This window comes from Babylonia areolata, chromosome 3 (genome assembly GCF_041734735.1).
Source record: "Babylonia areolata isolate BAREFJ2019XMU chromosome 3, ASM4173473v1, whole genome shotgun sequence".
In the NCBI taxonomy this organism is placed as follows: domain Eukaryota; kingdom Metazoa; phylum Mollusca; class Gastropoda; order Neogastropoda; family Buccinidae; genus Babylonia; species Babylonia areolata.
Window position 1 is genome coordinate 53,409,271 of NC_134878.1, and position 23,277 is coordinate 53,432,547.

At 38.5% G+C, this 23,277-nt stretch overlaps 2 protein-coding genes across 4 annotated transcripts in view; both read left to right on the forward strand.

The window, feature by feature from the left end:
• Nucleotides 1–7,976, forward strand: part of LOC143280100 (serine/threonine-protein kinase ICK-like) — a 95,465-nt gene extending 87,489 nt beyond the window's left edge. For all 3 annotated transcript variants that reach the window (XM_076584640.1, XM_076584642.1, XM_076584643.1), the window contains one exon: nt 551–7,976. In XM_076584640.1, the coding sequence (XP_076440755.1) occupies nt 551–566 (16 nt within the window). In that variant the 3' untranslated portion in view covers nt 567–7,976. The remainder of the gene's footprint in view (nt 1–550) is intronic.
• Nucleotides 7,977–10,381: 2,405 nt separating this feature from the next.
• LOC143280101 (ras-related protein Rab-10-like) overlaps nt 10,382–23,277 on the forward strand; it is a 32,669-nt gene continuing 19,773 nt past the window's right edge. Inside the window, exons 1-2 of the mRNA XM_076584644.1 lie at nt 10,382–10,665; nt 23,202–23,262. Coding sequence (XP_076440759.1) covers nt 10,539–10,665; nt 23,202–23,262 — 188 coding nt within the window. The 5' untranslated portion in view covers nt 10,382–10,538. The remainder of the gene's footprint in view (nt 10,666–23,201; nt 23,263–23,277) is intronic.

Sequence of the window (23,277 nt, forward strand, 5' to 3'; positions counted from 1 at the left end):
GAACTGCATAATTATAGGAACTTCCTGTCCTAATTATTTCAAAATTAGAAAATACATTTCCATTTTTATCCAGACTGATGTCATTTTACAGACACCCCCCCCCCCCCCCCCCCCACGCCCTCCCTCCCCAGTCCACACATACACTCCTGTACATTCACACAGAGAAGGGGGGGGGGGGACAGGAATTGATTTGCCTGCCCATTGATACTTTTAAAAACCATGGAAACAAATTAACATGACACTTATATCATTTATAGACAACTGATTTCTCAAAATGAGCAGCTCCAGAACATCACAGTGTTTTGCAGTCAGCGTGGCATTAACTCTTATCACAGTTAAGACAAAAACACATGGCTTCAAGACGATGGTGTTCAGCATTTGACTTGTACACAGGCAAATAACTACAGCAGATGAACAATCCCAGAAACACAAAATGTATCCACACTTGTGCACATATGCAAAGCAGTGTATGCTTACATGCACATGCACATGCACACACACTCTCTCTCTCTTTTGACATTTCAGTAACTGTGGTCTGTGCATTTGCCAGGTACCTGAAATCCTGAAACTGCAGAGGAAATTCTGTATAAACGCACATCAGCTGGAGGACCTGTCATCTTAACCCATCCACTCCCAGCATCAGCGAAGGACAATCGCTCAGAATTTGATGTGATGGGATTCACAGACTGAATGGACAGAATTTCACTAAAAACTGTATATATATACTCGTACAAAAAAACTGTCTGAATGTTATGGGTAAAATTAGCTGCTAATTGCAGATCAGATCCATCACAGTTAATGTGTTGTTGTTTTTTCCTTCTTTCATAAATCAGTTTCTTTTTATTTATTTAAAAAAAAAAAAAAAATAAAAAAAAAAAAATTGTGAACAGCAGTAGTTATCACTGACCTAGTCTTTTTTGTATGATAACATGTGGAACAAAATTGGGAATGGTAAAACTTTGGATGTAGCTTAAAACTGGGTAAGCTTTGAAGCATGAACATAATTTTCAGGTTTTAAAATGTGTTTATGAGAGAAAAAAAAGGAAAAAGATTACCTGCATAGTAGGTCTACTTGTTTTTATTTTGTTGTTGTTGTTGTTGTTAGCCTTTGTCCCTTTATCTTTACCTCTGTCAGGAGATTTTTTTCTGTTTCCACTTATTTACATACCATTAGTTTCTCACTGCAAAACACTTAGAAAATCAAGATACTTTGAAATGATTCTGGATGCGTGTACAAAAAAACTCCAGGGTAAATTTTGGGCAAAAAGGTTGTAGGAATGTGGCAGAGTGTAATTGCAGAGCACTCACTATGGAGTCACTTCCAACTTAAAGGTAGGATCATTGTTGTCCACCAGCATGGTGAGTTTCAGTTCCAACTGAAAAGCAGGTGTACTGTGTGCAAGAGCTTGCTGATCACTGCTCAGGAAATGTGCTTTTTCCCCAGTATTATCCTGAATGCTCTTTCCTTGAAAAATACTGCTGTTTATATTCACAAACACAACAGATAACTTCTTTGGCAAATGTTTCACTTTTTTGTTGTTGTCATTGTTAATAATTCAGCATGAATTCCTCTGTTTGGGAAAAGACTTTTCTTTATGCTTTTAGTGTTGGGTGTTTCCCAGTTTTTCATCTGTTCTGAGATTCAGTTGACATTAACTTGGAGCTACCTTGTGCCATTTGCAGTTTTAGCACACTGTTGTGAAAAGTTGGGATGCCTTGCAGTCACAAGGCTGACCTTTTGTCCACTTGTGGAGCAAGGCGAGTGCAGAGTATGGTGGATTAGCTTTCAGTTCAACAAGCATTCCAAGACGGTGTTACCATTGAAACAAGCATTATCTACATATACTGTCATGAAGATCTTGCTTTAAAGACTGTATCATTCTAAGCAGTGTAATTATGTGTTGTTGTTTTTTTGTTTTTAGAAAAATCCTATGTAGAAAAAATGAGTCAGTTTCAGTTTTAGATTTTATGTTGGAAGATCTATTTCAGAATGCTAAGTTTTTGAGTTTTATTTTGGGGGATGTGGAGAAGATTAGAGCAACAAAGATGAAACACTCAAAGTGTTTATGTTCCAATTTTATTCAGGTACACATGTATTCAAATATATGTTCTCAGATTTTTTTAGACTTGATGTTATGTATCATCATTTTTTTTTAAATGGTTTGGAATGCTGATCTTTTGGTGGAAAAGCATGACTTAACGCGCAAAGTTGTATCCTTTTTTTGTTTTTATTTTTGTTAATCTCATGTGATGTTTCATATAGTGAGTTTGTATTATTTTGTTTCACAAGGACTTTGAATTGTTACTGTTACGATTTGTGATCAAGCTTTATCTGCATGAGAGATCTCGTTAAAAAAAAAAATTGATTGTGATTAAAATGTACATGTATCTCTGTGTATGAGTGAGTAAGTGTGTGTGTGTGTGTGTGTGTGTGTGTGTGTGTGTGTGTGTGTGTGTGTGCTTGCATGCCTGTGTGTTAAGGCCAAAATTTTTTTATTCAAATACAGCACACAAAAATTAATGGCTTTGATTGTTATTGTGCTTACACAGCATTATTTCTTGTTCACAGTTTTCTTTGTGTTCATGAGTGTGTGTGTTGTGTGTATGTGTGTGTTTGTGTGTATGTGCATGGATATTGAGTTTGAATGTAAGACATACCTGGATAAACTGGAAGCATGACATTAAAAGAAAAGCACACTTTTTGTTTTGATTTTGATACAATGATAACCCATCTGAAGGTTTGAAGAGAAGGGGGATCTATATGTGAGAAAGCTTTGAACTCTTTGCTGCTTTCCTTAGTGTACAATATTGCTTGTTTTATTCCATTAAATTTTTTTTTTTTACATCATCTTATTTTCCCCTGTCTATCGTTAGAGGGAGTATGTTGAATTGACAACAAAGGGTGTCTGGTATATTGTGGCAGGTTCCATAAAATCCATTCTCTCGATTATGATCAACACGTTGTCATTGGAGGGTACAGCTAGTTACATAACGCTGAAATGATGATCTGTTGGAAACAAAGAGCAGTTTGATGACTCAGTATTAACCTTTTAGTTGCTGTAGTTGCCGCTTGGCAACTTGCATCAAAAACACCACAGTCGCCACACAGCGACTTGTAGAGAGAATGCTGCTGGCGCCAGTCAGCGACTTGAGCATTAGAGTTAACAAACTTGTACCACTCTTCAATAAATAGCACCAAACTTAGTCAGCACTTCCTGCTACATGTACATCCTTCTCACTGTTGAACCAATTCGCATGCGGTTTGGAGCTATTTTCAGCGGCTTCTTTTAAACTTAGTCTGAATGATGGTAAGTTCTTCAAACAGTTAAGATTGTTACTAGCAGTCTTGCTTTATACTACGCTGTATGGGACAGCAAATTGCAAGTCTTATTAAAAATCATTTGGCAGAAAATGATTTTGCTGCTGACAGTGTGCCACATGGCAGCGAAAAAACAAGTACCCCACATTCCCACTGGCTGCTCTGCTGCACAGCCGGTTTCCATCTGTACTGTGCAGCTGTTAGTAGCTTGAACATAGTTGGCCATGTAAGGGTTAGACTGATTGATTTTTTTTTCTGCATAGTTAGATCAAATGACTCTTTGACTTATTTGAGTGAATTTTTATTGCACCAAGATGTAAGTGCTGGATATATTCATCATTCAGAAATGGAGTCTTTTAAATGAAAATTTCCTTTTTATTTTCACTGTAAAACATCACCTGGAAATTATGTGATGGTTATTAACATATAGATGCCTTTGTGTCACACACACACTGCTGCTATATGCTACACATGTTCTTCACCGGATAACTTAGAAAATGTAGCCACTGCTTTCATTACCAATGCCTTTGTTGAATCTGGTATGGTCCTGATTGTTGTTTTGGTGCTTTTCTAGTTTGCTACCAGATCTTTGTATTTTCAGAACAACCTTGGTTTTATTGCAAGGTCACATGGGTCTGGTAAAAGTAACCAGTTTCTTCTATCCATCATGCTCATCCTTTCCAAAATTTTACTGACAAAATGGAGACAAGTGTGATACCAGTTTTGTCATGTTGAACTGTACATAAGAGACTGTGATGAATTACATGGCTGATTGTTATTAACTTTGGAGTACGCATATGATGCTGAGATGAATTATGTGGCAGTTCCCTTTCATGTACTGATTGAAATTTAAAGGTTCACGAAAAGGGAGAGAAACTGAGTTATCCTCCTGTGCCCCTTTTACTCTTTTTGACTCATATGTTTAAACAAAATGAGTGTTTGTAATCATCGAGTCTCATTTTTCTGTGTGAGTTTGTCACTGTCATAAACTTTAATGTATGCATTGTCTCAGCTACCACAAATGGTGTAGGAACCATGCTTAATAGGGTGGTAGGTATTTTTCCAGTCATTCACTCATGATGTGATAAGAGGGTGAGAGTTAAAAGGTCCAGATCACTAGCAAAATAGGAAAAAATCTCAATGGAAAAAAAAATCTCAATATAAAACATGACTTACATCCATTTTTCATCAAACTTTGTTTTCTTACTGACCATGGTAGCATGGCAGCAGTATGTTCCCCACTAAAATTCAGTGTCCAAGGTCAAGGTCACAACGTAACACATGATGAAAGTCAGAATAGCTTGAGGGTAATGAACAGATAAGGCCTTGCATATGTGTTCTTTATCTTTGTACAGTGATTCGTCATGGTGAGATGGATTTTAAAATGATTTTTTATGGGCAGTCAGGGTCAAGAGCATGGGTTCAAGGTCACTTATATTGGTGGAAAAAGGTCAAGTCGCAACAATGTTCAATCAAAAATATTTGTTGCAAAGTGATATGCTTTGCAGCATCTGTTCTTTTTTCTTCTGTTCCGTAACTCCTGTGTATCATTAAGTGGGAATCGCATATGAGTCTTAAAGGCCTTGCCTGTTGTATTTTTTTGGTTTTTTGTTGTTTTTCTTATAGTTTTTGAATGTTTTCTGACCTTTGAAATGTGGCTTAAATACACAGTTTGGGGGAATGGGTGGGGAGGTTCAATAAGGTTTGGAGCATAATGTGAAGAACCAAGTCAGATGTTGAAACACATTTGCATATTATATCTATAAAGTGCTCAAAATAAAATTGATCTTGTAGTCTTTTCCACTTAAGAGAGATATATAACAAAGTATCACACAGTCCATGAAATGAATAACATTTATAAACCTGACCATCCATTTGACCACAACCACAGAACGTTGAAAGAAAAAAATGTTACTTCAAAGATTGTTTTGCCGATATGTTGACAGGTGTTTTGTTAAGAAATTTGTTTCATCTACTCTGTGTTCTTGCCACTGATTTGTACCTTTCATCATCCAATGTATATATTAATATTGTATATTATGAGTGTGATATTTTACTACCTCTGTTGTTCCAGAGACATTTTTTGGCTGGTATTCAATAGGACAGATACGCAGCATTTCCCCTTGAACGTTTTCCTTCTGTTCAGTGGTGGTTGTTTTTTTGTGTGTGTGATTAACAATTGTGATAAAGTAAGTTTCTAAAGCTGTTGACACATAAACCAGTCACTTGTACATTTCTGAATCATATCATTAAGAGCATCTATCAGGAAAAGGCACCGTGTACATTTTCAGACTCATGAGTTGAAATGTGTGATTTATTTTATTTCATTCATTCATTTAAGGGAAGAGAAACAGGTAAAGTAAGGGAGGGGGACGCTGTTGTTTTTAGTATCTAAATCATGTGTTGTGATCAAATGTTAAACACACTGTTTACAGTGTCATGTTACTCGATTTTAACAAGTTGATTTTTATACACTGTGATTTAGAATGTTGTGTTGCAGACTTCTATTTTCGATTGGTAATGTGTTTCTTTATTCTAAAGTACTTGCCTGTTTGTTGTTATATTACTTTGTATTACAATCAAATATGGATACTAGTGACTATTTCGCACAGTGTTTAAACTCTGTAGTTGTTTTTTTTTCATATTAAAAAAAAGAAGATAAGTTTTCTATTAAGACAAAGCCTTTGTCTGTATTTGTCTAGATATGCATAAAGCCAAACACACACACACATGAAAGCATACACATGTGCCCCACTCTCGTTTAAGCTCACATTCATATAAATAAAAATACAGTTACACACGACAGCGTCACAGCAGTCTTTCACTGTACACATCGTTCGCCTCTTAATAACACATTTAGCAACAAAAGCAGTTTTAGTTTACCCTTATTTCAGTTTCACCCGTATGTACTATGTTTCTGATATTTAACTAACCTTTTTTCATCTCTAATAATTATACTGGAAACTTATATTTATCTCACATCATTATCCATATATCATATGAGTACTACGTTCTTATTATTGGATATGGAACAGTTTATCAAACAATGTGTATGGGTTGGGGATCACATTTTGTTACAATGCTTGATTGGTTTTTCCTTTACCTTTTTTTTTTTTTTTTTTTTTTTTATAAAATAGATTAAAGAATGACTTAGAGGTCATAAACAGAGGGATTTCTCCTGTGGGGATGCCGGGGGTCTTTCAGTTTTAATAGCATCCCCTCCTGGAAATTCTGTGCTGGAAATTTCCTCTTTTCTGTCATTCTCTTTGTTTCTGCCTTTTGTCTTTCTTCACTGTTGTCTCCTTTTTCTGCCTTCCCAGTCCATTCCCCTTTCTTTTTTCAAGCAAGCCTTAACACTGTTTTCTCTTTTCCGCAGTCTGTGATGTACTATCTAGGCGGTTTTGCTCTGGCGGTTAGGTTGCGAGATGTAAACACTGGGATGGGCACTAGCTGCCCATTCTTCATGTTTACATTTATTTGCTTATTTATCATCATTGTTGACTTTTTTTAAAATTTATTTTATTATATATATATATATATATATATATATATTTAAAAAATTATATTACTATTATTTATTTAGTTACTTATTTATATATTTATTTATTTATTTTGTACGCTTACAGTTGACTTCATCAAGATTTTGCGCCTTTTACTTATTATTATCAGTAGTAGTAGTTCTTTTTTTTTTTATGTATTTACCTATTATTATTATTTATTTATTTATTTATTATTTTATTTATTTATTTATTTCTCAAGGCCTGACTAAGCGCATTGGGTTACGCTGCTGGTCAGGCATCTGCTTGGCAGATGTGGTGTAGCGTATATGGATTTGTCCGAACGCAGTGACGCCTCCTTGAGCTACTGAAACTGAAACTGAAACTCTTCAGTGTTATTTGCCTTTTTATGTATTTTTTGTTTGGTTTTGAAGTATTGATTTTTTCCTTTTTTTTACAATTTTTTGTAATCTGGGGATGATAAATTAAGCGGAAGGGCTGGCCTTGTCTTATTTGCCATAAGGAGCAAAATGGTTGGGATACTTTGTCATGAACTTTGTTTTCTGGGTTTGTCTTAGTGGTTTTTTTGTAGATGTGACAGTTTTGTGTTGATGCGGTTGAGCATTTGTATGGTTTGACAGTCCTAATATGGCCCTGTGCGGTCGGCTGGACTATAAGGAACAAGAATAAGAATAACTGAGTGATTTTAATTCTTATTTTCTGTTTTGCTTTCAGTTCACTTTCTTTTGTTGTTTAAAAATCAGGTTTTTTTTCCTTTTATGCATGCCATTAAAGCTGTGCTTATCAGTTCATGAATGAAAGATAAGAATGAAATTTAATTTGTGTACTTACTGGAGGCATGAAAGTTGAGTGAAAGCTGTGGCCAATTTTTGCATCCATTTTTTTTCATGAAATGTACAAATTCATACAAAGATACACATGGTGTTTGCTGATTCACTTTTCAGTGAAACAATATATGCTATCAGTAAAGGACCTCATGCTGGTCCAGCTTTTGTTTTCTTTTCCCTCTCTTTCTAAAAAGGTCTTTTGAAAGCTTTTTATATACAGGGCATAACTTGGTTTTTTTTTTGGTTTTGTTTTTCAATTGGAAAGGGGAAATGAACTACAGAAAAATGCGAATACTGAGTAATAAAGGCACCTTTTATAAACTATCTGATTTGTGTTGTATGAATGAATGAGTGCAAAAGCATATGTTTATGTTGTAAAAGAAATTTGCTCACAGCATTTTAATGCATATGTGAGATCACAGAAGATCAGTGGACTGTGTCCCAACAGTTACATTTATCAAGACAACACTCACAACAACAAACAACAAAAAATCTCAGCATATCTTGTCTTAACAACTATGCACCTTGTGAACAAAGTGCACACACACACACACACACACACAGTCACACACACACAGTCTTCTGCTTTTGAAAGTGATTTCTTTGTTAGCTTCTCTTCAAAACATCAGATCCATGCTTCAAAGTTTAATGGTAACAGTTGTATAGCTGAGACAGCAAGAATATCGAATGCTGGATGAAAAAAGTGATGAAGAAATTTCCTTACGTCTGGAGTCCATGGAAAACCACATGAATCATCAGAGACATTCTCCCTGCACTTTTCATTTTCCTACTTCACCTGTTCCCCATATAAACATTTTATGTTGGACTTAGTTATAACTTCCATATAAATATAAAAACAGCATTGCAAATCTAAGTAAATGCCATCATTCTATGTGTCTGTAATTGTATATAGAATTTTGAAATAACTCCTACATGAATAAAAACATCATAGCTTCTGGATACACATCTGGTGAAATGCCATAATTCTATGTGCCATTGTATCCAGAGACGGTGTGTGAAACTAAGGGACTATGACAACCCTTTCATAGAATTGTCTCTGAGTAACCTGCACACAAACCAGTTTCTTTGATCATCACTATTATTGATTCTCTTCTATTTTACTTTGGAACGTTTTTCACTGTTATGGTGGTGAGGTATTTGCCACCACTATTTCCTCTTGCTCCCACTCAGTGTACTCAAAGAGAGTCATTTCTTTCCCTCCTCCTTTGCTCCAGATTAATTTTTTTTTTTTTTTTTAAATCCCGTTGGCAAGTGTATAATGACGGCCTAGCAGTAACACATCTGCCTATTGGAAGCAAGAGAATCTGAACACATGGTATTAAATCCCACATTCGCCAGTATTCCCTCTGCCCCAATCCTCCTTAAATAAACTTTGAATGGTGGGCTGAACGCCAGTAATTCAGATGAGACGATAAACCGAGGTCCAGAGTGTATTTATGCACGCCGTGCATATTAAGGAACCCATGGGAACAAAAAGGTTGTTCCAGGAAAAAACATTTCTGAAGAAAAATCCAATCTAACATTCTTGTGTATGTGTTCATATGATTGAAGCCTCAGTTGCATGACATGGAAAACTAATGTTGAGCGCCTATAGGCATGCAGCTGTCAGTCAGCTGTTCCCAGGTAGACAACCTGTTGTGCAAATTGTTGTGGAGTTTGGTCTTTGACTGAAGATAGGCACTATACACCAGGATAAATGTCAGTAATAATAAATCCTGTATGAACCAGTTGAAGGATTCAGTCCCTTGCCACAGCATTTTATGAGGTCTTGGTAAAAGCAACTCAGGAAAAAGAAAATGATTACAGTGTCTGTTACTAGCCATGCCCTCAATCCAACAGTATTCCTGGCCGACATTAATGAACTGAATAAGAACATTGGGTCCTTTCAACTTTTTTTCATTTGACATGTACAGAATCTCATCCAATTGATTACTTCCCTATGATGCCTGCATCCCTAAAACAAAAAAACACACCCATATTTTCATATGAAAAAAACACACCTACAAACAACGTGGGTGGAAGGACTGATAATGGGGGAAGGGTGGGAGCCACACTTCATGTTCACCACAACAAAACTGCTTAACACCTCTCCTTGGAGGATTCATTCAAATATATATATATATATATATATATATATATATATAGAGAGAGAGAGAGAGAGAGAGAGAGAGAACAAAATCTTTGAGGTTAATAGATAACTAAACTGTTGTTTTTTTACAACCAGCCCTCGCCCTAATGAGGGTATAAAGCTAAAGATGCGAAAATAAGCAAAAAGATGAAAAAATCAAAACACAATCAAAATACATCAGTATTTTCTTCCACCATTCACAGCCATTCCACCCAAAGCAAAACAAAAACAAAAAAACAAAACAAAACAAACAACATAAAGTGAGATAGATAGGAATGCAACAAAAGAACTGTGGAAAATGTGCACGCACACTCTGAGATAATACAAGTAATAGTTAACACTAATTATTCATGCAAACCGGACAACTTTTATTGACCATTGTTTTTGTATACCATAGTACGGTTAAATATTTGACACGTCGTATATCTGAAAGATACATAATGCAGTGATTTTCTTTGTTTCGTTAGTGTACAAGGTTGTGTAAGTTATGTCCCTTAATTATCCATATGCATGAAATCATTCGCTGCCCGGATTAGGAAATGACGTAATGTTAAATGCAGAAGTGGGCTTGTGACAGCCACAGAAGTCAAGACACCGTGTTGAGAACATAAGCAGACGCTTGAGAGCAGTCTAATTTCTGACTTTCTCTTTACTGTCTACTGATCTGTTTACACATTCAGTGGACGTCCTCATTCAGAGTGTATGCTCTTACTCTGAGTGCAATAATGGCAAAGAAGACGTATGATCTCCTTTTCAAATTATTACTTATCGGTGATTCAGGTGTCGGCAAAACCTGCTTATTATTTAGGTTTTCTGACGATGCCTTCAACACAACATTCATTTCGACAATAGGTAAGTTTTAGAATTTATGAGATTAACATTTTGAAATGTGATTTCTTGCAATCGATTGAACTCGGTGTTTGTTGTCTGAAGACATTCTGTTGGGCAGGTGGAGAGGGGGTTGATGGGTGTTGTTTGGGAGGAGTCTGGTAAACTTTTATGGATACATGATACATACATATATATATATATACATTATAATGTATATATATATATATGTGTGTGTGTGTGTATTGGTGGATGTTCAGAACATTGTTAGAGTTTGTGCTGATAAAATCATCAAGTTCTTTAGTATTTCTTCAGTTCTTGATAATAATAATTATTATATATTAAAAAAAAATATTAAAAAAAGAGAGAAGATTTTTGGAGAGTAAAAGACGAAAATAGCTTGAAAAATGATGTGCATTATTATTATTGTTGTACAATTAATAGTTCAGAGTATTTTCACACTCAGTGTGTGGTAATACAAATAGTTATCATAAAACCATGAAACCATATTGGTTGCAGTATGCTAATTACTGTGTGGTAATACAATTGATTGATACGATAAAACCACAAAACCATATTGGTTACAGTATGCAAATAAGATTTTAGATATAAATTATAATTCAACAAGACATACTTAATGGTGACCCACTAGCGCAGTCTCAGGCAGGGGTCTGATTCCTGTCCTGTGCAAACTATGAGGTTTTAAAGAAATTGTTGTCTGTGGTAATTTTATCATATAAATTTCTTTGTATTTTACTCAGTATTATTCAGTCTATAGATATAATATTAAGAATGTTATGACATAAAACTTTTTTTTATTAGATGATGGAACTAATTTGCACTTTAATCTATCACTGAGTCTTTGCTCAGTTAGGATCTTTAACTAAGTTCAAGAGGCCAGGCAGTAGAAGTGGCAGAGTTCGGAAGACTGAACTGAACTGATTCATTCATAGGCCATCTGAAGAGCAGATATTGATGAGTGTGTAACTTCAACTCATGTTTGTATATGTTATGAATTGTATTCATTCTTACATCAGCAAAGTGATAGATCTTTGTTGTATTGTGTGTGTCCCTCACTATGTGTGTCTCTATGCTTATGTATCATATAACCTGTGTGTATGTGTGTTTGAGTACATGTGTGTTTATGTGTCACTATACACACATGTGCATGCATGTGTTTGTTTCAATTCTGTTCTTTAAATTTGTCAGTCCTTCAGTTATTTATTCATAAATTATGTAAACTTTTCTCAGTTTCTGTATGATGGTCTTTTTTAGTTTGCTTACAGTACATAAATGGGAGACTCACAGAGTGAGAGAGAGTCCATTTCACAGTTGATCCCCCCACTACATGCACACACTCTGACATATACATACACACTTTACAAATGTAATGATCACTGGTACTGTTTAATCTGTTGTGAGGTTTTTTGTGTGTGTGTGTTGTTGTTTTTTAATATTTGGATTTTTTTTAATAGGCAGTTTGAAATTAATATATTTGAAAACAGAAAAGATTAAAATTCAGGTCAATTATTGTATTGATATGTGTACAGATTTTTAAAAAAATACATTTTATTTGTGTATTACTGCATTTCTTTATTGTAATGTATCAGTGGTTAAATGGTATATTGGTACCATAATGATAATGTTAAAAAAAATTGAAGCAGCAACCTAAACTTAACAAGTGCTATTATTACTAACACTAAAAAGTAACAGTATTAATAGAAATACTCCAAGTAATATCACTATGATTACAACTGGCCATTGCCGCCATACCATCACAGTAATGTATTATTTGAATTTTTATTATGCTGTGGTACTCATTCAGTCACTGTGATTTTTTTCTGATATATTATTACACTAATGATAGTATGGTGTAGAATGCATATATAAATATCATAGTACTATAACTATGGTTAGCATAATATGTATTTATTTGTGAATGTAATATCACTGACTGTGACAAGACCTTTCTGCTGATACTGACAGTCAAGAGCCTTGGAATGTCATGAATCTACTCTAGTCAAGTACCAGTTCTTGAGAAAGGAAATGGAAATAGGACAATGAAATTCTTGTTCGTTTTGTTAGTTAATTACTTATGTTTATATGTAAATGTGCCAGAGTATAAGGTGTTTATAAACCAAATAATGCATTTTTAAAACTAAGTTTACAACAACAAAAACAACAACAACAAAAAAAGAATTTTGAGCCATGTGTCGTTAATCCTATTTTGGACAGATGTACTGCAATCTGAGCAGAACATGGATACATGTCTGTTACATCTATATATACTTCTAGAGTGGCAAGCATTTAATTTGAAATTGTTTTAGTTTGATTAATTCATTTAAAGATTGTCTTGATTAATTCATTTATAGACTGCTCTCTCCATAATATATTTGTATGTGTATGCAGTCTCTGTGTTTGTGTGTGTGTGTGTGTGTGTGTGTGTGTAAGACTGAGAGATTCGGATTCGGATGATTTATTCATATAGGCCATTGCCCCTCATGAAGGGGTGCAGTATACAACATTATTAAACATGCAAGTGCACAAGGCGAAACAATCATCAAAGGAATTATGATATCATTATTGATCTTAACTTAAATGCTTTATATATGTAAATGGACAAATTCTTTACAATGCTTTCTTTATTAGATGCCATCAAAAGACTTAGCCAAAACTGATTTGGAAACTTAAAATACTTTCATGGAATATACTGTTCTCTTAATTTACTTAAAGCAGGACAACATAAAATAAAGTGTAACTCATCTTCAACACCACTTCTACACAGAGGGCAATTCAACTCATCCACAGAATGCTTTCTGTACCGATAATAATGTTGAGCAATTTCTGAAATACCTAATCTAAATCTTGCCATTATGAATTTTAAATGTTTGTCTAAGCTAATTTGCAAGTACGTTTTCACTTCATGATTAGTACAAAATGTTCTGTACATTTCAAACCGGTCGCTGTCTTCCTTATGTGAGTTCCATTCCTGCCACCTGCAAACAATCAATCTTTAAATTCAATGAGAAACTGTTTAATTTCCTGGACACCTTGATTCATCCATACATATCCAAAACCATATTGGTATAATTTACATCGAATATTTGACGCCCAATTTCTTTAACCTTTTTCATCTAAATCATGTAACATCCTATAGGCTTTACATGGCAGTCTATGATTATCCATTCTCGTTAACTTCAACCAGTACCGAATACAACGTATCGTAGAATTTATATAAATTGGATATCTATTAGTTTCGCCATATACAAGATCATTGGGCGTTAGCATTTCAATCCCCAGAAACTTTTTTTAAAGCAAATAAGTGTACTTTTTCAATATGGCATGCTGAAGTATCAAGGCCCCAAAGTTCTGCACCATACTGGACAATGGGTTGAACCTGTAAATCAAATAACTTGAGAAACAAAGATAAACTGTCATTATTCAAATTACGTAATTGTCGCAAAATACATAGAACTGCATTCTTACCTTTACTAGACAAATCGATACAGGTTGCAGTGAAGCTAAGTTTTGTTGAAAACAATATACCTAAATATTTATAAGCATTAACTACTGGCATCACAAGATTATCATATGTCCATCTTTCTCTTGCGGCTAAATAACCACCTTTTTGAAACACAATAATATTACTTTTATTCAAGTTTACTTTTAATTCAAGAGAACAAGCTGCTCTATGTAAATTGTTCAACTGAGTTTGCAAACCAATTACTGTTTCTGAAAGCAAAACAACGTCATCTGCCAAAAGTAAAATAAAAAGCTCAAAATAATCAAGAGAGAATCGTGCCCCATGCTTACCATTTTCTATAACTTCTCTTGCAAGTTCATTTATAAAGAGTGAAAATAGTATAGGGCTGCACACATCGCCCTGTTTTACACCATATGTGCAACTGATATAGTCTGTCAATTTAGACCCACATCTTATCCTTACCTTAACGTTATTATGGTGGTGGTGTGTCCATCGAGATCGATGATGACCATCGATGTCATCCAGATGGGGGATGGGGGGAGGGTGGTGGTGGGGTGGGGGGAAGGATGCTCATGAATCTATCTGTGAGTGCGCAGATGGCTGAATAGTCCAATCTGCGCACGAAATGTTCGCTGACAGTTGGGGCAGACAAAGACAGGCATATCATTGTCAGGGAGCTTGTTTGCCCGTGACTTTCTGGCCTGCCTCTTCTCAACAGCTGCAGCAGTCCTGTTGGCCTCGCACAACCTGGCGCCTTTGTGCACAGCAGCGCGCCATTTGTCACGGTCCACTGCAGATTCCTCCCAGGAGTCAGGGTTGATATCAAACGCTTTCAGAGAGACTTTCAGAGTATCTCTGAAGCGCTTCTTCTGACCTCCGTGTGATCTCTTCCCTTGTTGCAGTTCGCCATAGAAGAGCCTTTTGGGCAGCCGATGGTCTGGCATGCGCGCCACGTGTCCAGCCCAGCGAAGCTGGGACTGCATCAGGATGGTGAAGATGCTGGGAAGGGTGGCTTTTGCGAGCACCTCTGTGTCAGGGGTCTTGTCTTGCCACTTGATGTTCGGTAGCTTCCTGAGGCATGTTGTGTGGAAGTGGTTCAGCTTCTTGGCATGTCGTTGGTACACTGTCCAAGTTTCGCAGGCGTACAGTAGTGTGGGGAGAACTACTGCTCTGTAGACCTTTAGCTTGGTCTCAAGACTAATGCCTCTTCTGTTCCAGACATTTGCATTGAGTCTACCAAAAGCTGCGCTTGCTCTTGCAATCCTGACATTCACTTCATCGTCGATTGTCACATTTCGTGACAGTGTGCTGCCAAGGTATGTGAACCGCTCCACCGCACTGAGTCTCTGACCATTGACTGTGATGTTGGGCTCAATGTAGGGTTTCCCTGGGGCTGGCTGATGGAGAACTTCAGTTTTCCTCGTGCTGATGGTAAGGCTGAAGTTCCTGCTGGCAGTGGCAAACTTGTCGACGCTGAGTTGCATGTCAGCTTCAGATCCAGCGTTGAGGGCACAATCATCAGCAAACAAAAAGTCTCTGATGATGTCTGTCATGACCTTCGTTTTTGCTTGAAGCCTTCTAAGGTTAAACAACTTGCCATCTGTTCGGTACTTTAGGCCGATTCCAACATCGCCATCTCTGAAGGCATCAGTAAGCATTGCAGAGAACATGAGGCTGAACAGCGTTGGAGCCAGGACGCAGCCTTGCTTCACACCATTTGTGACAGCAAAAGGAGCAGATGTTTCACCATTGTCCTGGACTCGAGCCTGCATGCCTTCATGGAATTGGCTGACCAAGGAAATAAATTTCCGAGGGCATCCGTACTTGGCCATGATCTTCCACAGTCCCTCTCTACTCACGGTGTCGAAGGCCTTAGTGAGGTCGACATAGGTGGAGAACAGATCAGCATTTTGCTCCTGACATTTCTCTTGCAGCTGCCTTGCAGCAAACACCATGTCGGTGGTTCCGCGCTCTTTCCGGAATCCACATTGGCTCTCAGGCAAATGACCTTGGTCAAGGTGTGCTGTGAGGCGGTTAAGTAGGATCCTGGCAAGTATCTTGCCTGCGATGGAGAGCAAGGAAATGCCCCGATGGTTATCACAGGCTTGCCGGTTCCCCTTTCGCTTGTACAAGTGAATGATAGATGCATCTTTGAAATCCTGGGGGATCGTCTCTTCTTTCCACATGCGTGAGTACAGCTGATGAAGCTTCTCAGTCAGCACAGTGCCTCCATCCTTGTAGACCTCTGCTGGTATGGAGTCTGAGCCAGGTGCTTTGCCACTGGATAGCAGACGGATTGCTTTCTCAGTTTCTGGGTCTCAAGAAGTGTTGGCGGATCGTCCAGGGCTTCGTTGGTGGGGACTTGTGGGAGACGGTCTATGGCTTCATCATTTATGGAGGAAGGGCGATTTAAGACACTGTTGAAGTGCTCAGCCCATCGTTCGAGAATGTTCTCCTTCTCGGTGATCAAGGTATTCCCATCTGCACTGAGGAGGGGGGATGATCCTGAGGATGTGGGGCCGTAGACTTCTTTTAAGGCATCATAGAACCTCTTCATATCGTGCCTGTCAGCATATCCCTGGATCTCATCAGCTTTTGTCACTCAGCCACTTATCCTGCATCTGGCATAACTTTTGCTGAACAGTCCTGCGGATGTCATTGTATGCATCCTTTTTTGATGTGGACTTTGGGTTGCTCAGGTGGGCTTGATGCAGACGGCGTTTCTCATCCAGAAGCTGCTTGATTTCATCACAGTTTTCATTAAACCAGTCTTTGTGCTTTCTGGTCATGGGTCCCAGGGTCTCTGAAGCTGTACTATAGATCAGCTCACGCAGGGTCCTCCAGTCAGACTCCACATTCTGGTTGTCCAGAGAGGCGGATTCCAGACGATCTTCCAGCAGCTCCACAAAGGACTGTTTGATGGTGATGCTTTTCAGCTTAGCGATGTTGAGCCGTTTTGGAGCCTTCTGGCCTTGGGGGCGTCTCTTGGGTTGGATTCGAATATTCAGCTTCGAGACTACAAGGCGATGGTCTGTCTAACACTCGCGCCGCACATGGTCTTTGTTACACGTACATCTTGCCTATCCCTTTTCCTGACGATGACATAATCGATGAGATGCCAATGCTTTGAGCGAGGGTGCATCCATGACGTCCTGTTACGGGTAGGGAGGCAGAAAACTGTGTTGGTTATCAGCAGTTCGTGCTCTGCACAGGTCTGAAGCAAAAGCAATCCATTTGGGTTGCAGTGGCCCACACCGTGCTTTCCAATCACTCCATCCCAGGAGATGTAGTCAGAGCCAACTCAAGCATTGAAGTCCCCAAGAATGATGAGCTTGTCTGCTTTAGGGATGGCAGCAATGACAGAGTGAAGGTCCTCGTAGAACTTCGCCTTCACTTCATCCGGGTTGGTCATGGTTGGGGCGTAGGCACTGACAATGGTGAGGTGCTTCTGGCCAGATGCCAGTGGGAGTTTCATGGTCATAAGCCTATCGTTGACTCCCTTTGGGATTCCAGCTAGCTTGCTGACAAGTGCTGTTTTTACTGCAAAACCAACGCCAGCCTCACGTCGCTCTTCGCTTCCTCGTCCACTCCAGAAGAAGGTGTAACCAGATCCCCGTTCACAGAGCTCGCCTTCGCCTGCAAGCCGAGTCTCACTCAAGGCTGCAATGTCGATGTTGTAACTGGCGAGTTCGGATGCAACTAGTGCTGTTCTCCTTTGGGGTCTGTCCGCGTTATCTCTGTCCAGGAGAGTCCTTATGTTCCAAGCACCAATGGTGAGAGGAACGATCCTTGTTTTTTTCTTTTCTTTCTCTTTGTTTCGACCGCTGATGTAGGGTCCCCGCCAGCCGCGGTATGCTGGCCAGGGTGATATGGAGCAGGCAATTTTTAGGGCACCTTTTCTAGCCCCTTCCTCATGCCAGGGAGGTGAGCAGTGCATTCCTAAAGAGGGCTGCTCAGACGCTCAGACGGCTGCCGAGCTCCATCGCTGCTCCTGTCGACGAAGAACAACCCTATGGCCTGAGCCGCCTGCGTGCAGGTCTGCGGCTGCGACTGCCAGTGTACCCACACCTGTCGTTTCGTCGCTCGCCTGTTGCCACAGGACTTGGGGGTGATGAAATGATGAAGGATGAAAGGTCATTTTGGATGACTGATGACTTGCGCGATGAGTTTGTTTAAAGTGAAGAGGAGTTGCGCAACGTCGACCTCACTCTCTCGTCCGGGTCCACCAATTTCCAGTGGCAAGACTAAGTCGAGACGACTGGAGGATGAGCACGGATGCAGTGGATGACCAAGATATCCTTTCGGTGTCTCATCTTGCTCTCTGCACTCCACAGTGCGTTGCTGTAACCGCCTTCCTCTCCGTTGAACCGATAGGTTTCTTCCGCAGATTCTGCCGGATCCAGACTTCGCATTCATGGGTAGACACACCCCGGGGGCCAACTGCGTGTGGCATGCACACAGCACAGTGGAGCTAGATGGCCGTCGGTGGCTCTCCTGAGCCGACGCCCTTTTATGGATCTCCATAAGGGTGTCTAGCCACCCGCCTCACCAGTCCCAGAAGGGAGCGGTGGAAGTGCCGGTTTAGTCGTCGGCAACCCGACCCTGAACAGGTTGTACTGGATTACAGGTTACCAGTAGCAGATCTAATGACCTGACCTGACCATAAACGTCATTATATATGCTTTTAATACATCGATATAACTTACCATTTATTCCATTTTTTAAGAGAATATACCATAGAAATTTTCTGTTTATAGAATCAAAGGCCTTCTCAAAGTCTATGAATGCAACATATAACTTTCGATTAAAGCAAAATTGTTTTTGTACAAAAGCTAACAAAGTAAACATATGATCAATAGTAGAATAATTCCTTTTAAACCCAGCTTGTTCTTCCCCAGTAATATTATTTTCTTCCACCCATTCTTGTAAACGACGATTAATAATAGCACTATAAACTTTACTACTTACATCACTTAATGTAATGCCTCTGTAATTATTAGGGTTATTCACATCACCTTTTTTGAATAGGGGAAGCACAATTCCCTCCGTCCATCTTTCAGGAAACATGCCTCTTTGAAACAAAGCATTGAAAAATAACACAAAGAAATCAACAACACATTCACCTGCATTTTTTAGCAATTCCCCTATTATTCCATCTGGCCCAGCAGCTTTCCTGGTTTTTATCTTCCTAAATGCTAACAATATTTCCTCTTTTGAAATTGGTCTATTGAAATAACAATCAGTATCACCCCCGTCCATTTCATCATCATTCTGAATACCTTTGTCAAATAAATTTTTGAAGTGCTGAAACCATGCATCGACAGATATATTATTGTTAACAATCTTTTTCTTACACGAAACTTTGCGCATATTTTCCCAGAACTGTTTCTGATTATTCACAGAAGCCAAAATTTTATCTAATGCATTACGATTGAAATCCTTCTCTTTGCGTTTTAACAAATGTTTATATTCTCTTCTTGCTATACAAAAGGTTTTCCTTGTCGTACAGGAGGCATTTAAATCTCCAGTCTGTGTTGTTCGATTAAATTTCCTGAAGAGATTTCTTAAGTTAGTTCTTGCTTTTCTGCATTCGTCATCGTACCAGTCATCTGTCTTTTGGCCTGTACAAAGTCTAAGTCGCTTATACATACATTGAGCACTCTGTGTAATACACTTATTAAACAACGATAAGGACTTGTCAATATCAACATCAATCAAACCAATGGTTGATTCCAACATTTCACGAGCTCCTTCAGTTTCCATAGAATCAATGAATGTTTGTGCTAAATCGCTATTCCATACAAGTTTGCTTACAATTTGTTCATTTTCATGCATTTCAACTATGTCATTTCCATCTTTTGGAAAATACACAGACAATTCTAATGGCATGTGATCAGAATCAAATCTTTCTCTAACAGTAAGCTCACAGGCTGAACAAAGAACATCAAACATATCACTTGACATTATATAATAATTAACACTACTACCAGAATCTGAGATGAATGTATAGCAACCTTGAAGGTCGCCCTTACATACGCCATTTAAAAAACATAAGTCAAGTGCAGTACATAAATTCAATAAGAGCTTTCCATAATTATTCAGTATGATATCTTGAGAATTTCGGTTTATATTGACAGGAGAGCTTCTATAAAGTGCATCAATATCATTTTTATATAAACATTCAGGAGTTACATCAGCAGTTCTACTATTAAGGTCTCCAGACAAAACAATGTACACATCACTGACTGTGAGCAAACAGTCGGTTAGACATTCTTCAATTAAACTTATTCCGTTATCAATGTCAAAAAAAGAATAAAAGGGTGATCCTTCGGGTGGGACATATACACAAACATACAAAACATCTTTTGTTAACCCCAACAACCCTCTGTTTATTAGAAAAACTAAAATGTTAGAATAATTTACATCTATACAACGAATATGTGTGGTGAATGTTTTCCTTATAAGGCAAACAATTCCGCCCGAAGGACGGCCGTGCTTAGTAAACCTGACTGCAGGTTTATAAAAAGATACGTAATCATCAAACAAATGAGACTGAAAAGTTTCCATAAAGGTTTCAACAATGCAAATAAAGTCAAAAGAACGAATGTAACAAAGAAAATCTTTATCTTTTAATTTCGAAATCAGTCCGTTAACATTCCAATGTACACATTTGAAAGAATCATTATTAAACAACTTGCCATGGAAACCACTGGCATTAATCGACACCGGAGTCCGAACATCGTCACTGGCGACACGGACCGAGTTCACTCCGCTGACACTGTCACCGTCACGAATTTCCCTGCGACACTCACGTGCATTTGCAGTGTTGCTTGTAGCGTTAAAAACCGGTGTCACATTACAATGCGCTCCTACCAGCTGAACGGGGACAGAGTCAAAATCACCATTTCTAATAAGGTCTTCATGAAAAGAGCGGCCAGCTTCCTATTTTAATTCAGTTAACTTCCCCTCCCCGTCTACAGTGTATTTCTTGCCCTCAATGACAAGATGGTCGAAAACCATTGTTGCTCTTTTGTTTTCACTTTTAGCTTTCTTCAAGTGAGGAGTCAAAGTACGTCTAATTTCGCGCACTCTGACCGAAAAGTCCTCCCCAATGAAGATACTAGTGCCCCTCAATTTCCCCTTAGCTTTAAGTACCCTCAACTTATCTTAGAAATAGGTGCAGCAGCCAATCACTGGTGAGTTGGGGTTACTGTTCAGCCGGTGCAGCCTGTCGAAGGGGACGTCTGACGCCAGCTCCAAGGTGTCGGTGAAGAGGTCTTGTACTCTGGCCTCCAGGTCCTCTGCCGTTCCGTTGCTGGGTCTCTGCAGTCCGTGGATGATCACATTGTTGCGTTTTGAACGGCATTCGAGATCATCTGCTTTCTTCTCAAGATCTTCCATTCTCTTCTCCAAGTTTGAGTTTTTGTTTTTCAGCTCTGTGTTTTCGGTACGTAATGACGCACATTCTTCTTTGAGACCCTTAACGTCGTCATGTAGCTTAGCATAGTCCTCTCGCATACTTCTGATGTCCTCTTTCATCTCGTCGAACTTGGTGTTCAAGGACTGCAGCATGGTCACCACGTAACTAAGGGAATCGTCTTTACTCTGGAATGCAGCTGTTGATGCGGTTGTAGACGTGTCGGCGCTGGCACGGGGGGACGCTGAGGATTGGGATCCAAGCTGGGTCTGCCGCATGGGTTGTCTGGGTCCTGGGTTCAGCTCAATGTCACCACATTGACGCAGCAGCAAACTGCCCCAGTACAAAAATGACAGGAGCAAACCACAGGTTGCACCGCCCATCATGTTTCTCATTCGAAGGCCAGGTTTTCTATTTTTAGACCTTGATCGCTTTGACATGAAAATAATGAAAATAAACACAAAACGTCACATCTCTGCCTAAAATCCAGTCTTTCAGAAGGCATGATGTCTTACGATCCTGTCTGCCAAGGATGAAGGCACAGGGAAGCCTGTAGCAGACGTACTGATGTAATTTAATAGGAGGTCGTTTCACTTGCTGCGCGCAGGTTCGCCATTCGTACCGTGCCCCCCGTAAGACAGAGAGAGAGAGAGAGAAATTGAAATCAGTGCATATATCATCATATGATATATAGTATAATAATACCAAAACATTCACTCCTGAGACTTTCTCTGTCCACCCCCAGCCCATGCCCCACCCCCTCAAAAAATTATGTACACATGCAGCTGAAAATTAGTCAAATATAAAACCAACTCCATTTCATGTAACCTTAACCCCTTCAATGCTCAAGGACACAAATTTCTGCCCTCTTCCAGCATGCATAAAAGTGCCCCAGTACAGAAATTTCCCTTCGCGTCATTGTACAAAATCATTCATGTGAAAGTGTCACAATTGGATAGTGTGTGCATATTTCTTCCAGAAAGTGAATGTTATAAATACTTTAAGTAGTGTGCATGCTACAATTTTTCTGTATATTATTATTCTCTGTGACCAAAACCTCTCTTGGCAAGTAGTTGCTACTGAGCATAAAAACAAAATGGGCTTGGCACTGAAAAGGTTAACTCAATAACTGTTTCCATTCTCAGCACTATTTCAATAACAGGTTTATAAGTATCATGCTGAGCTCAGTGTAGTACTAGGACATAGTAGCAGAAGAAAACAAGGAAGATGTAAGTTTAGAGACTGGTGGGGGTGGGGGGGGGAGAGAAAAGATAAAAATCTGACTTGTTAAGTATGACACTATGAACAAACTAAATATTGACTAAACAACCAGTGACATTGTTATAATGACTGATCAGTATGCACACATCCATGTACATGATGTACAAGTTTATTATTTGTAATTTTATACAAATTTCACTTCTTCATTTTTTTTTTCTCTTCTTTTTTTCTTTTCTGAACACAACAAACAGTTCCTCAGTGAAAATGTTGTGCCTAAACTGTGAATGTTGGTGTGGTATTTGTTTTGTAGTGATCTTCTTCTGTGTGTGTGTGTGTGTGTCTGTCTGTCTGTCTGTCTGTCCTTGTGTGTGTCTGTGTACTTAAGATATTGAGAAAGATGTCCCAATCATGAGTGCTGATCATGTGATCATTTTTCAGGCATTGATTTCAAGATCAAGACTGTTGAACTTGGTGGCAAGAAAATCAAGTTACAAATCTGGTAATTTTTTCTTTG